Genomic DNA, 13,429 nt, shown 5'->3' on the forward strand with positions numbered 1-13,429 from the left:
ATCAATCAATAGATAATGTAGTAGTGTCAAGTCTTGCCCATGAAGCTTAACTTTTGTTTGGAAATCCTCAGACAAACAAGTCTTACCTCCAAGACAATAGTTATAGAGTATTTCATAAATATTCAAAACATAATGTGATATTGTCAAGTCTTACACATGGGGGTTTAATTAACTTGTTGTTTGAAAGTCATTGGGATAAGATGCAAGATTTATAGAGCATATGATAAATCAAGACACAATGTAGTAATGTCAAGTCTTTCCCATGGGGCATAACTTGTAAAGTTCTTGATCTAAGTCTTGCCTCTGAGTTATAGAGCATCTAATAAATCAATACATAATGTGGTGGTGTCAAGTCTTTCCCATGGAACTTAACTTCTTGTTTGGTAGTCCTTGGACTAACAAGTCTTACCTCTATAGCAATAGTTATAGAGTATCTCATCAATTAAAACACAATGTGATATTGTTAAGTTTTGTCCATATGGCTTAACTTATTGTTTGGAAGTACTTGGGCTAAGAGACAGAAGTTATAAAACATATAATAAATCAAGATACAATGTAGTAGTGTCCAGTTTTGCCCATGGGGCGTAACTTGTGAGGTTCTTGGTCTAAGTCTTGCCTCTAAATCAAGGGTTATAGAGCATTTCATAAATCAAGACACAAAAAGATTGTATATTAGTGTATACAGCATTGTTTTCTTGCATATCAAACTATGTTCTTATTGTATATCAGTGTATATGAACCTGTTTTCCACCTGTATTCCATGTATACAGTCCAATATCAAAATTCAAATCATGAATATTTCCTTCCTTTCCATGTATCAACTTTCCAGAAATTTGAGAAAGATGATGAGAGACTCAGAACTCAACAATATGCAAAGATGGACTCGAATTGATATCACATGCACCAAAATAGAATTACATAAGCATTTACTTATTTTAAGCTAAACCAAGGAACATATTATGATATTTTAAGTTATCAAATTGATGAGCATCCTAGAAGTGACTAACAATATGCATATGTGTGGACAAAGGAAAGGAAAGAAGAAATATATTCAAGTAACTAAAGAATACGGATTTAATATATACGTTATACTAGCTCAAATTTTAAAGAAATAATTAAATCAATTAGGTCATGAAAGTTCTAATTGAATAATAACTTTAAGCATATTTTTGTTAGCTAAATCATGTTAAAAGAAAAAATTAAAAACATAAAAATCTATATTATCAAAGGAAACTATTTGGAAAAAAAATGAACAAAACTAAGATCTTTCATAAAATAATCCTAACACATGATAGCTAATTAATTCTAACAAATGCTAACTATTAAAAAAATTATCATTAATCTAATTATTCTTAATACATGCTAACTAAAAAAAATAAGACTACGAATTAACTAAATATAAAACATGAAATAATTAAATAAAATAAAGCTAAAAAAAAGATTTTACCTCTTTCTGGGCAACAAGATTGAAGACGATGAGCGGAAGACAAGTTCACCACCACCCAAGAGCTTGATGGAACTCCAATCTACAAAAAAATAGATTAAAAATTTAGACTCAAAGGTTCGATATTATAAGAACACTGTTCTTAGCCTAAATTTGGACTTCAATCTCCTATTTTCCTTGAAGAAAAATATAGATTGAAAGCTAAACAATTTCACAACTTTTAGGTTCGGGACAAGAGTCCAAAATCCTAGACAAGTTAAGAAAAATTCTAACTTTGTGGTGGCTAAAAAACCTCCCCTTCTTCCCTCTTCTTAATAAGAATATGAGCCTTTATATAGGCTCCAAAAATTTTAAATTTTCATACAATTTTCGATGTGGGAGATTGGAGATTTTTTTTTATAGACAAAACTAAATTTTTTTTAATACAAACTATAATTAAACTAACCTAACTAAAATTGTATTTAGTTAAATATAAAATCTTTTTGAGATAATTTTTGAATAACTATATAAATAGTAATCAAAGATATAGTTATATAAAAATATGTATATTATACTAAAATTTATAAAAAAAATAGTTAAGAATAACATGAAAATATCTTTATTTTTTATAAAAGCTAATTATTTCAAAAATGTTCGAAATTCAAAGAAACTCGATAGTTAATTTGCGTTGTGGAGGGTTAAAATTGGGTGTCAACAATTGTCCCTTTCTTTGGATATGATCGATAAAAGAGATCCTAGACAAAGAAAATTGACAAATCTCATTTTGATCGACTCCATCTTCATCTTTCTGAAAAGGGGTTGGTATGGATTTTTGAATTATGGTTGGACCCCAAAATAACCACATGCTTTCCGATAAGAATGTGGTTTACTGTGGTGGAAGTCGTTCCTCAGCTCGTGTCCTATGAGTTCTATATTTCTTTTTGGACTGTGTCCCAGTTCGCTGCTAAGAAAAGATTCCACGTTGTGCTGCATCTTCTTTGATGTCATTCACAATTTCTTTCTTCTTTACATATTGAAAATATCCATTGGTAGGATAATGTTGCTCTATTGGTAGGATGGTGATCCATTGATAGGATACGTGGCAAAATAATTGTCTGTCCATCAGTAAAACAAATGGAGACCCATTGGTAGGATATAAATGTGTGTCCATCGATAGGATGAATGAAAATCCATTGGTAGGATATGTTGGTCCATCAATAGGACGAATGATGATCCATTGTAGGACGAGTAAATGTGATCCATTGGTAGGATATTTTGGCAAAATAATTGTCTGTCCATCGATAGGACGAATGAAGATCCATTGATAGGATATAAATGTGTGTCCATCGATAGGACGAATGAAGATGATCCATCAGCAGGATATGTTGCATGTCCATTGGTAGGACGAATAAAGGTGATCCACCGATAGGATATTTTGGCAAAATAATTGTATGTCCATTGGTAGGACGAATGAAGATCCATTGATAGGATATAAATGCGTGTCCATCGGTAGGACGAATGAAAATCCATTGGTAGGATAATGTTGCATGTCCATCGATAGGACGAATGAAGGTGATCCATCGGCAGGATATGATGCATGTCCATTGATAGGATAATGATCCATTGGCAAGTTGCACTTCAAATCTTCTCTGATATTTGATGCGCCTTACGTAGCCCTTTAGGTGTTTATAACGCTGGAAAATGCTGATGTTTCTCTTTGATGAGATCGATATACTATAGCCCTCTCGGTAATAAAATTACCACTTCTGGTAATATAATATGAATGATCCTCTTGTCAATAATATGCAATGTTATCCTCTTGGATGATTTGAATGATGCATGACCGTCTTGGTAATGTAATAAAAATGAAATGGCCCTCTTGGCAATAATATGCAATGTCATCCTCTTAGATGATTTGAATGATGCATAACCCTCTTGGTGATGCAATGAAAATTAAATGACCCTCTTGGCAAATGAATATGCAAATGTCATCCTCTTGGATGATTTGAATGATACACGACCCTCTTGGCAATGTAATGTAATGAAATGGCCCTCTTGACAAATGAATATGCAATGTCATCCTCTTGGATGATTTGAATGATGCATGACCTTCTTGGTAATGTAATGAAAATGAAATGGCCCTCTTGGCAAATGAATATGCAATGGTCCTCTTGGCAAATGAAAATGCAAATGTCATCTTCTTGGATAATTTAAATGATGCATTACCCTCTTGGTAATGCAATGAAAATGAAATGGTCCTCTTGGCAAATGAATATGCAATAGCCCTCTATGCAAAGAAAATGCAATGACCCTCTTGGCAAATGAAAATGCAATGGCCCTCTTGGCAAATGAAAATGCAATGGCCCTCTTGGCAAATAAATATGCAATGGCCCTCTTGGCAAATAAATATGCAATGATCCTCTTGGAAAATGAAAATGTAATGACCCTCTTGGCAAATAAATATGCAATGGCCCTCTTGGTAAATAAATATGCAATGGCCCTCTTGGCAATGAATATGCAATGTCTCTCTTGGCAATTGAAAATACAATGACCCTCTTGGTAAATAAATATGCAATGGCCCTCTTGACAAATAAATATGCAATGACCCTCTTGGCAAATGAAAATGCAATGGTCCTCTTTGCAAATGAAAATGCAATGGCCCTCTTGGCAAATAAATATGCAATGAACCTCTTGGCAATGAATATGCAATGACCCTCTTGGCAAATGAAAATGCAATGGCCCTCTTTGCAAATGAAAATGCAAATATCATCCTCTTGGATGATTTGACATGTTATCATTTTTTATTATTATTTATTTATTTATTTTGAACAATTTGTGTTCGTTGGGACTCATGTCTTTGATAGAAGTTTATACGAGGCCTTAGTGGCTCGCATCTTGAATTTATGTTCGCTCCATTATAGCAATGTTGGAGATTATTTGAAGTTGACTTCGAACTTCTAACAATTCTTGACAGAATTTTTGAGATCTTCCACAAAAATTCTATCCCAGTTAGATCTCTTGACAAATGTCGAGCTGCTGAAAAAAAATTTGACATTCTGGTGAAATTTTTGAGATCTTCTCAAAAATTCTGTCTCAGTTGCATATATTAACATGATCTCCAATCTTGACTTGCTGGAGATAGTATCTTCTTGTGAATTTTTGAGATCTTCTCAAAAATTCTGTCCAGTTTTCATTGTAAGGGAGAAATAAAAATCTTACGGGGAACATAATCGAGCTATTATGGCGCCTACATATCTTGTTGGTGCAGGAATCAGGTCAAATGTAGTCTCAATCCTGTGGATGATGAGTATTGTAAAATCTGAGACAAGATAATCAGTAGTCACATGTGTAATATGAGCATAATAATATGAAAAACTGTATTACTTGTAATATTTACAATTTATAAACAAGAGATATGCCGCCCATTTGAGATAGACGATCCAATGAAGTAAAATAGGCATCTCACACTGATGGGATTCGCCTAATGTCACATTATTTAGAGCAAACCATCAAATTTCAAAGGACAAATGCAATTATTATTTTTTGAGAATGTAAAGAGATAATCAAATTTTGACTACAATTGATACCAACAGTTAGGATTGCATAGAACTATTTCTCAATTTCTTTCTTATACCTTAGATTGACTTCAAGGTAATTCCTATAACTTCAAGTAGTACCTCAAACATACTTAAGTGTCGACAAGATTTTTTCCATATTGCTTCAAAACAAGGTTTAGAATTATACTAATCCTCCTGTTTCAAGTGCCCTCACAATAAAGAAAGTCCTACTTCGCATATATTTGAAGTGTTTGATTTGAGGACATTTTGCAAAGTGCACTCACACTCTCAAGAAAGTTCAACGCATGCAACTGTGATACCATATGCTTGGCCTGCATGTAATTCTCCACTAATGTGAGAATATTTGGAATGAGATCATGTAGGGCTTGTTTATTGGCTTTTAATGTAGGCTTAGAGACGGGTAGGATATTTATTTGGGATAAAAGTGACTTAATCTCTCCTTGCGTCACACTGAATTTGTGTTTTTGATGATTGTTACGCCTTTTGGCGTTTGATCCTCTTTGTTTTCTCCTTCTTATATTTTGACTTCTTTTTGAGTCTTTATTATTTGAGCTTTTTCTCTTTTCACCCCTTCCTTTTGAGGTTTTTCCTCTTTTGTTAGAGTAGTTTTCTTTTTATCTTACATCGATCTTGTAGGATTTTTTTTTGAAAGTCGTCTTTGTTTTCTTGACTTTGGAGACTTTACGTCTTTTGTCTTAGACAATTTCAAAGTTGGATCTTCTTTTATAATTTGTACGTCTACGGTGCGCTCAAGGAGATTGGGCCAAGAGAGGAATAGTGCATGTAAGCACTCAAAAGGGAAAAGGCTAAGATGTGGTAGTCCAAAGAAAAGGCTTTAGGCTCAAAGTGGGAAAACTAGGGATTAATGTTATTTGGTAGGCTTTGAAAGGCACAATCGCGTCAAAAAAGGCCTACAATCCTTTCTCAAACCAAACATAACTCAGGATTTCGCTTCAACAAACATTCAGGCCAAGTTCTAGATCAACAGTGCGATGCAATTGAATTTTAATCTAAAGCTCACCACACAATGTACATGAAGTCATGAGGTTGGTTTTATTCTTACCTTGAATGCCTGTAAGAGAATTTTCAAGCATCACAAAAGTACAAATGAAAGATACCAACAGAAGCTATGATTTACCACAAACCCAATCATTTTCATCATATTGAATATTTCGTATGCTTCTAAATATATTCGTCTCAATCAAGAAGATATGACTCTTAAAATATGTACACAATTTATAATTTTTTTTATTTTTTTATTATTATATTTTATTATTATTATTTTAGTATAGATTTCTAAAGTGCTTACTTTATTGATTTGTAGTCCATTATGTCTTTTTTTTCTAATTCAATATGACAGATCTTTTGATTGACCTTATGTTGCATTATGGGGGTAAATGGATTACAAAACCACAACTAGAATATGACGAAAAGTATGTTGCTACTAGGAGAGATACTGATTCACATCACATAGAATATGATAAGATAGTGGAAGAGTACACAAGTAACTTTGAATTTCTGCTTGTGAAACAACTATTTGTGAAATTGCCTTCTAAAAAATTTTACTTGATTGAAGGGACTGAAGGTGTTAGGATACTCCAAAGCTTATTGAATGAACAATTTAAGGTGATTCATTTCTTTGCTGTTGATGATTTTGAACAAACTGTTTCAGCCCCAAATATTATTCACCATAGTGAAATACATTTGGTTGAATGTGAATATGGAACTGATGCTGAATCAAAAAGTTGTTTTAGTGATATTGGTAAGTCAAATGATGATGAATATAACTTTGAAGAGTTAGAGCTAATTAAGATGCAAAAGACTAGAAAAGTAAATGAGAAGCTCAGTCATTACAAAGAACTTTATCTCTCTATAACCTTCAAGGACTTGAATGAGGCAAGAAAAATTGTGAATTTGTATGCCCTTGCAAATGCTAAACCTATAATAATGGAAAAAAGTAACATAACAAGATTAAGGTATAAATGCATAATTGGTTGTCCATTTGCCCTTCTTATTTCACAAGATGGTAAGGGTCCAGGTTTTAAGGTTAAAACATTGAAGACATACCACAATTGTGAGAATGCATTTAAAAATTCTAGAGCTTGCACAACTATTTTAGCACAATTTTTCAAGAGTAAAGGTGCAAAATAATCCTTAGTACAAGCTTAAATATATGAGACAAGACTTGAAGGATCAATCCAACTTGAATGCTAATCTCATAAAGTTGAAAAGGACCAAGAAGATGGCCCTACAAAAAAATACAGGGCAGTTTCTTAGATGATTACAACAAAATAGTGGCTTATGCAAATAAGATTAGGTTGAGCAATCCTGGTAGTGATGTTGTGATCAATTTATCAAAGGATGGGTTGGAACAAGGTAAAAGAAAGTTTCTCAGAATGTACATTTGCTTCAATGCACTGAAGTTAGGATGGAAGGAAGGTTTGAGACCCTTTATTAGACTAGATGAGACCTTCTTGAAGGGTCAATGCAAGAGACAACTATTGGTGGCTATGGCACAAGATTGTGAGAATTGTGTCTACCCATTGGCATGGGCTGTAGTGGATAAAAATACAACTAGGACATGGACATAGTTTCTACAACTTCTGAACAATTCATTGAATCTAAAAGAAGGTGAAAGTGTTACTTTATGTCTGATATGAAGAAGGTAACTAATTTCTTATATTTATTTGAATAAATTTGTCCTCTTTTTATAACAATTTATAATTATGTATTTACGTATTTGACATGTACAGGGACTATTAGAAGCAGTGAATAATGTCCTTCCTTTGTCTCATCATAGGTTCTTTAAGATGCTTTGATTATTTTTTTCCTCTTTGAGTTAGTTAACTAACTGTTCACTTTAATTGGTTATAGGTACTGTGTTAGGTATATTGAAGCCAACTGGATGAAAAGATTTAGGTCAGGGAAGATGAAGAAACTACTTTGGTGGGCTACTTGGAGTACTTATGAGGAAGGTTTTAAGGACTAGTTAAGTGCACTTGGTGCATTGTCAACAAGTGTTGCAAAAGATTTGGTAAAATATCCACCCCAAAGATGGTGCAAGGCATATATGGATACTATATGCAAAAATCAAATGGTGGATAATAATTTCACAAAATCCTTCAACTCTTGGATCCGTAAAGCAAGAGGTAAGCCAATCTTAAAAATGCTTAAAGATATAAGAATTAAAATAATGAATAGGTTAAGAGTGACGGAAAGGAATGCAAGCAAATGGACTACTAATTATAGTCCTAGGTGCATGAAATTGTTCACTGCCTATATGAAAATAGCCCAGTTATGTAATGTTGATTTTAATGGTGATCTTGGGTATGAAGTGTCTAAGGGTGAAGATAGGCATATAGTGAACTTGGTTGAGAAAAAATGCACATGTAGGTCATGGCAGTTGACTGGCATTCCTTGCCCCCATGCCATCAAGGCTATGTTGTACCAGAAGATAGAACCAATGACTGAAATTAATTGGTGGTACAGTAAGGAAGCTTACTTGACGACATATAGGGCCAAGTTGATGCCTGTAAGAGGTGAAATTCTGGAATGTACTGCCAGAACATGCAATGGACCCACCTGATCTTGTGAAAACTGTTGGAAGACTAAAGAGATCAAAAGAACTAGAGAAAAGGATGCATCAACTAAAAGAACAGGAGAGTGGGCTCACTCAAGAAAATTAACTAAAATGACATGTAGTAAGTGTGGTTTATCAACTCACAATGAAAGGACATGCAAGGTAAGAACCTTTCTTACTTATATATCTCACTGTACCCCTAAGTTCTTAACACATAAACATTTTCTTTTCAGCTTGGTGAAGAACAACAAAGGGCTACATTGAAGAAAATAAGGGTCAGAACTGAAGAAGATGAAGAAGAAGTTGAAGAAGAAGTTCACGAACATCTTTATGATGTTAACAGTTCAGCCCCTAGACCAACACAAGAGGAAGAATACCATTTTATGCCTACACCTACATTATCACAACAACAGTATGAACCATTTAGTCCTACTAGAGAGCCTGAAAGTGATCCAGATATAAGGCCTCAAGTCATATCTGAACATCTCACAAAATTGAAGATGAGGATGAATCAAAAAAGAGCCTCTAGAAATAGAGTGATATCTTTTAAAGGTGATCATGCTGGAATTAGTGAGCCTACAGATTTGCCTTACTCACCCACTAAGCTCACTTGAAAAAGAAAAGAATCTTTCACTACGAACCAGTTGAAAAGAGAAAAAGAGAAGAAGGTGGGCAAGTTGAAGACAAGAAAAGCTAATGGGAGATCTCAGATTTAGTATGTTCTGAATGATGCAAAGAAATTGACAGCCTTTACCTATTTTTTCTTGAAGTTCGTAGATGCAAAACAACGAATGTTTGTGTTTTATTTTGGGTTAATTTGGTAGATGCAAAAGAATGAATGCTTATGTTTGTTTTTGGTTTGAAGTTGGTATTAAGTTATGAAGTTTGGTGAAGCATTAATGTTTGAGTTTTGTCCAAATTTTTATTTTTGAGAAATTCTAGCAGGGTTACTAAATTTATGTGATTTAATTGGTTCGCACTAACTGTTGGAAGAACCTCTGATTATATTGGCCGACGTTACGCTATAGTTATAGCTTCCTTAATTTTCTTATATGAATCTGTTCTAATGGGATACGGTCCAAGTTATGGGGTTTTATTAGTAGGCCGATATATTGTTGGAGTTGGTATTTATTTTGCACTTATGATTGCAAGTTCATTTATGATAGGATTCATTGTATCTTATGGTTTCATTTTTTAGCTTCAATGGTGAAATGTGAGTTATTTTGAAGAAGGTCCAAAATCAACATACATTGTCTTTTTGAAATCAAATAGTAAACACATTTTAGCTAGCATTTGGCCATAAATTTATCGTCAAATATTTGTTTGATTGTGAAATTAATCAGAATATTTTCATGTTTCCAAAATTTGGCTCAAAACTAATTTTTGGATTTTGAGACTTTTAGTCACAACCTCAATTTTTTCCAAGTAAAATAAATATATGTACAAACACAATTTCAAAAACTCAAACTTTAAGTTTCAACTTCAAAATCTACGGCTATACGGGAGTGCTTAAGAAGTGTGTCATTCCCTTGTTCCATCTGTATCTATGAAAAAGCAGTTTGGGGGAAAACAGTGGCTATGATGATTCCTTTGCACATTCAAGAAGAGAAATTGGTTTCACATTAACTTGCAGGTAATTCCAAACTTGCATCTACCCTATAGCCAATTGAACAATTTTAAAGAATGCTCTTCACGGGTCAAAGCAAATTGAGATTCTGTGTAAGCCTCTTAGATGCCAGTCTGTGGAAAAAAGTGCATGCCCATGTAGTTAAACAAAATAAAATACTCATTTCAACATAACTTCATAAGTACTAAATTTCATTATAACCAAATAAAATACTCATTTCAACATAACTTCATAAGTACTATAACATGAACAAACATTCAATTCATACATTGAGTCCTAAACGTTCACTTAATGAAGAACATACACTCACTTCATGATCCCTACAACAAACACAATGAACAAAAGCACATGAAATGAAAATGATAGTTTTTAAATTTTTGATTTTCTTCTCCAGAATCATAACTTCTCCAGTCTCTTGAGCTGAAATAAATTTCATTTCTTCAATATTCTCCTCTAAAATACAAATTTTGGCAGCCTCTGGGAGATTAGCAAAATTCAGTTCTTCAATTTTTTCTCCAGATTGTCCCTTTCGGCCTCTTCCATTTCATCGACAATCCTTTTCAATCTATTTCTTTTAACCTTCATAACATCCAATTTGTTGACACCCAATTTTGGCTCTCTGTGCTAAAAATTAACGTCTTCAGACTTTTTGATCAAAATATAATTTTTTACACATTTTTTAAGTTTTTTTTAAAAATTAATAATTATCCTTATTTTAGAATTTTCATGAATTTATTCTTATTTTTTTCTTTTAATAATTTATGGCTAAGCATTCTTAGTTTCGTAAATAATAGGATTCTTATCCATGTTGACACCCAATTTTGATCATTTACAACGTAAATTAATAATCGAGTTTCTTCAATTTTAAAATAATTTTTAGCATTTTTATAAAAAAAAAATTGAACGATATGTACATTTTTATATAATTACTTTTATGGTTATTCAAAAATTGTCAAAAAAAGATTTTGTTTTTAAGTAAATATTTTGTTAAATAGTTCGACTTAATTAATAGATTTATATTTTTTTTTATTAACTACTTTAAAATTAAGTTAATTATCTTACTATGTCAAAATTAAGAAAATTATTAATTAATTGATATTAATTCATCCTATTTTAATTTTAGCCGATTTCCCTAATTAATTTCAATTTGACTAAATTTCTTAATTTATTTTGGTTAAATTCATAAGTCAATTGACTATAATCGAAATAATATGATCATGTTTAAATTGCAATTCTAGCCAATTTTCAACCCAATTCTATGATTTCCTACACTTTAACACTACAAACCACCACCCATTCCACTCCTTTTACACATGTCCCCATCACACCACCTCAATTTCCACTATCCAATTCCTAACAAATCTTCCACATTATAATACCAACATATACCGACACCAAAATCCCAATTCCAGCAAATGAACATATACTCCTGCCAATCACAATAACACGCGGCCCACCTACTTTTTTCCATCAACATATTCTTACAATTGAAACCACAACAATACATAAACAATTTCCTTTTTTTGTCATACCAGCAAAACAATGCCTAATATTCTATTCTCATGCCCATTACAATTTCCTATATACCCATAATATACTCCACCGCCCCATTCCCCAGAACAACAATATACTATATTAAACAAACCCCTTAATCCTGATCCTCGTCATTCTCTTCTCTTTTTCTCCCTCACAAACACACTACCCTCTTCCTTCTCTTCTATTTTTCTCCCTCACAGTGTCTAGGAAGCTGGCCATTTCAGCTAGAACAAAGCAACCCCTCTCTTGTGGTAAGTAAACTGAATTCGATTTTGAAACTGTGTAGCTGTTAGTAATTTTGGCATATTTCATTGTATAGAGCTTTGTTTTTAGTAAATAAATATGTTTTGCAAAGATAAAACACGTATCTACAACTCTTATGTTTATGTTGGAGCCTAGATCTGATGTTTTTGAGTAAAAAAATAGGACGAAACATAAGACAAGTTTTGTCCTCATTTTTTAATTAAAACTCCCACATGTATAATTGTTAGTGTTTTGATCATATCTTTTTGTACAAAATATATTTTACGGTGATTCTTATTTATTTGCAAGATTAAGACATATATCTACAACTTTCATGAAGGACATAAAGTCTAGTTTTGCCGTTTGAATTTTCAAAATTTAGGTACAACTTGAGGTACTTGGTTGGCCGGATTTACTGTTTTGATAGCCTTAAATGGTAATATGAAATCTTACTTCAAATAGTACAAGTTGAATATGGCCAATGAAAAAAAAAATCGTCGGTTTTTGAGGTTTTTCTAATTTAAAAGACAAAAATTTTAGTTTAAGTTTACGTTAGACTTTATATTTTGCAAGTTAAAATATAAAGTCTAATAATATTAAATCAATAACCTTCGGGGTGGCTCAATCTCCGGTAAACAATAAGTCGCTATCACAATGACAAATCCGGTAAGATCCTGACCGTAACTCAACTATGTCCACTATTTATTCCTTTTTTATATATTATTGTTATTTCATAAAAATATGCTTTACTTTTACTTTGTCATGATTATAGTGGTTGTTGTACTATTATTCTTTATTTCATCATGTAATGGGTATTTATGCGTGTTTTTTTACTAAATGTTTTGATAATGAAAAGTACAGATTTGGTGGAAAACACCTGTAAACACTATTTTATTTTTTACACTATTTTATTTTCTTTTGTTGATATCGTTATATTGTGTTTTTGCCACTATTCACGGCTTTATACTGTTATTTTATCATTTTTTTATATTATTAAATATATTACAATTTGATATGACCGATGAAGAAATTATCGTCGATTTTCAAGGCCTCCCATATTTATAAGACGAATTTGATTTTAGTTGTTATTATTATTATTTATCCCTTACTAACTCTTTTATTAAGTGTTTTTCCAGGTACTCAGAATTCTTTTCCGAGGAAGCTATTCGAATTAAGTTCGAACAATATTTTTAATTTATTATTGTGTGTATTATTGACGTTAGACAAATATTAGGCCGTTCCTTATATATTTCATTTAGTTTACTCTTTTTTGTAATTATATTTGTGTAATATTTTTATATCCTTAATTTAAAAAATGAGTTCATCACGGACTCACATTTGTGGATTCTGAACGGGCTAATACCTTCCCTTCGGAATCACTTGACCCCTTACTTAGAATCTATTGGTTTCGTAGATATTTTTTTAAATAATTAATTAGTTTC

At 32.3% G+C, this 13,429-nt stretch overlaps 1 protein-coding gene across 2 annotated transcripts; it reads left to right on the forward strand.

Annotated features, from left to right (window-relative positions):
- The first annotated feature begins 7,896 nt into the window (after positions 1–7,896).
- On the forward strand, positions 7,897–9,590 carry LOC129893485 (uncharacterized). Of its 2 annotated transcripts, none has more exons than XR_008767472.1 (2): positions 7,897–8,150; positions 8,815–9,590. XR_008767472.1 is itself a non-coding variant. In XM_055969021.1 (2 exons), exons 1-2 carry the CDS (start codon positions 8,693–8,695, stop codon positions 9,193–9,195), a joined length of 432 nt encoding a protein of 143 aa, XP_055824996.1. In that variant the 5' UTR covers positions 8,157–8,692; the 3' UTR covers positions 9,196–9,590. The 2 variants fall into 2 exon arrangements, 1 of the variants encoding a protein (XP_055824996.1); XM_055969021.1 differs by lacking the exon at positions 7,897–8,150 and adding an exon at positions 8,157–8,743.
- Positions 9,591–13,429: the final 3,839 nt, after the last annotated feature.

This window comes from Solanum dulcamara, chromosome 6 (genome assembly GCF_947179165.1).
Source record: "Solanum dulcamara chromosome 6, daSolDulc1.2, whole genome shotgun sequence".
NCBI classification, from domain to species: domain Eukaryota; kingdom Viridiplantae; phylum Streptophyta; class Magnoliopsida; order Solanales; family Solanaceae; genus Solanum; species Solanum dulcamara.

What these genes read in the sequence shown, in the direction of transcription:
- LOC129893485 (XM_055969021.1), top strand. Translation starts at nt 8,693, where the DNA reads ATGACATGTAGTAAGTGTGGTTTATCAACTCACAATGAAAGGACATGC. An exon ending in ACAATGAAAGGACATGCAAG is followed by an intron (nt 8,744 to 8,814) that starts GTAAGAACCTTT and finishes TTTTCTTTTCAG; the next exon opens with CTTGGTGAAGAACAACAAAG.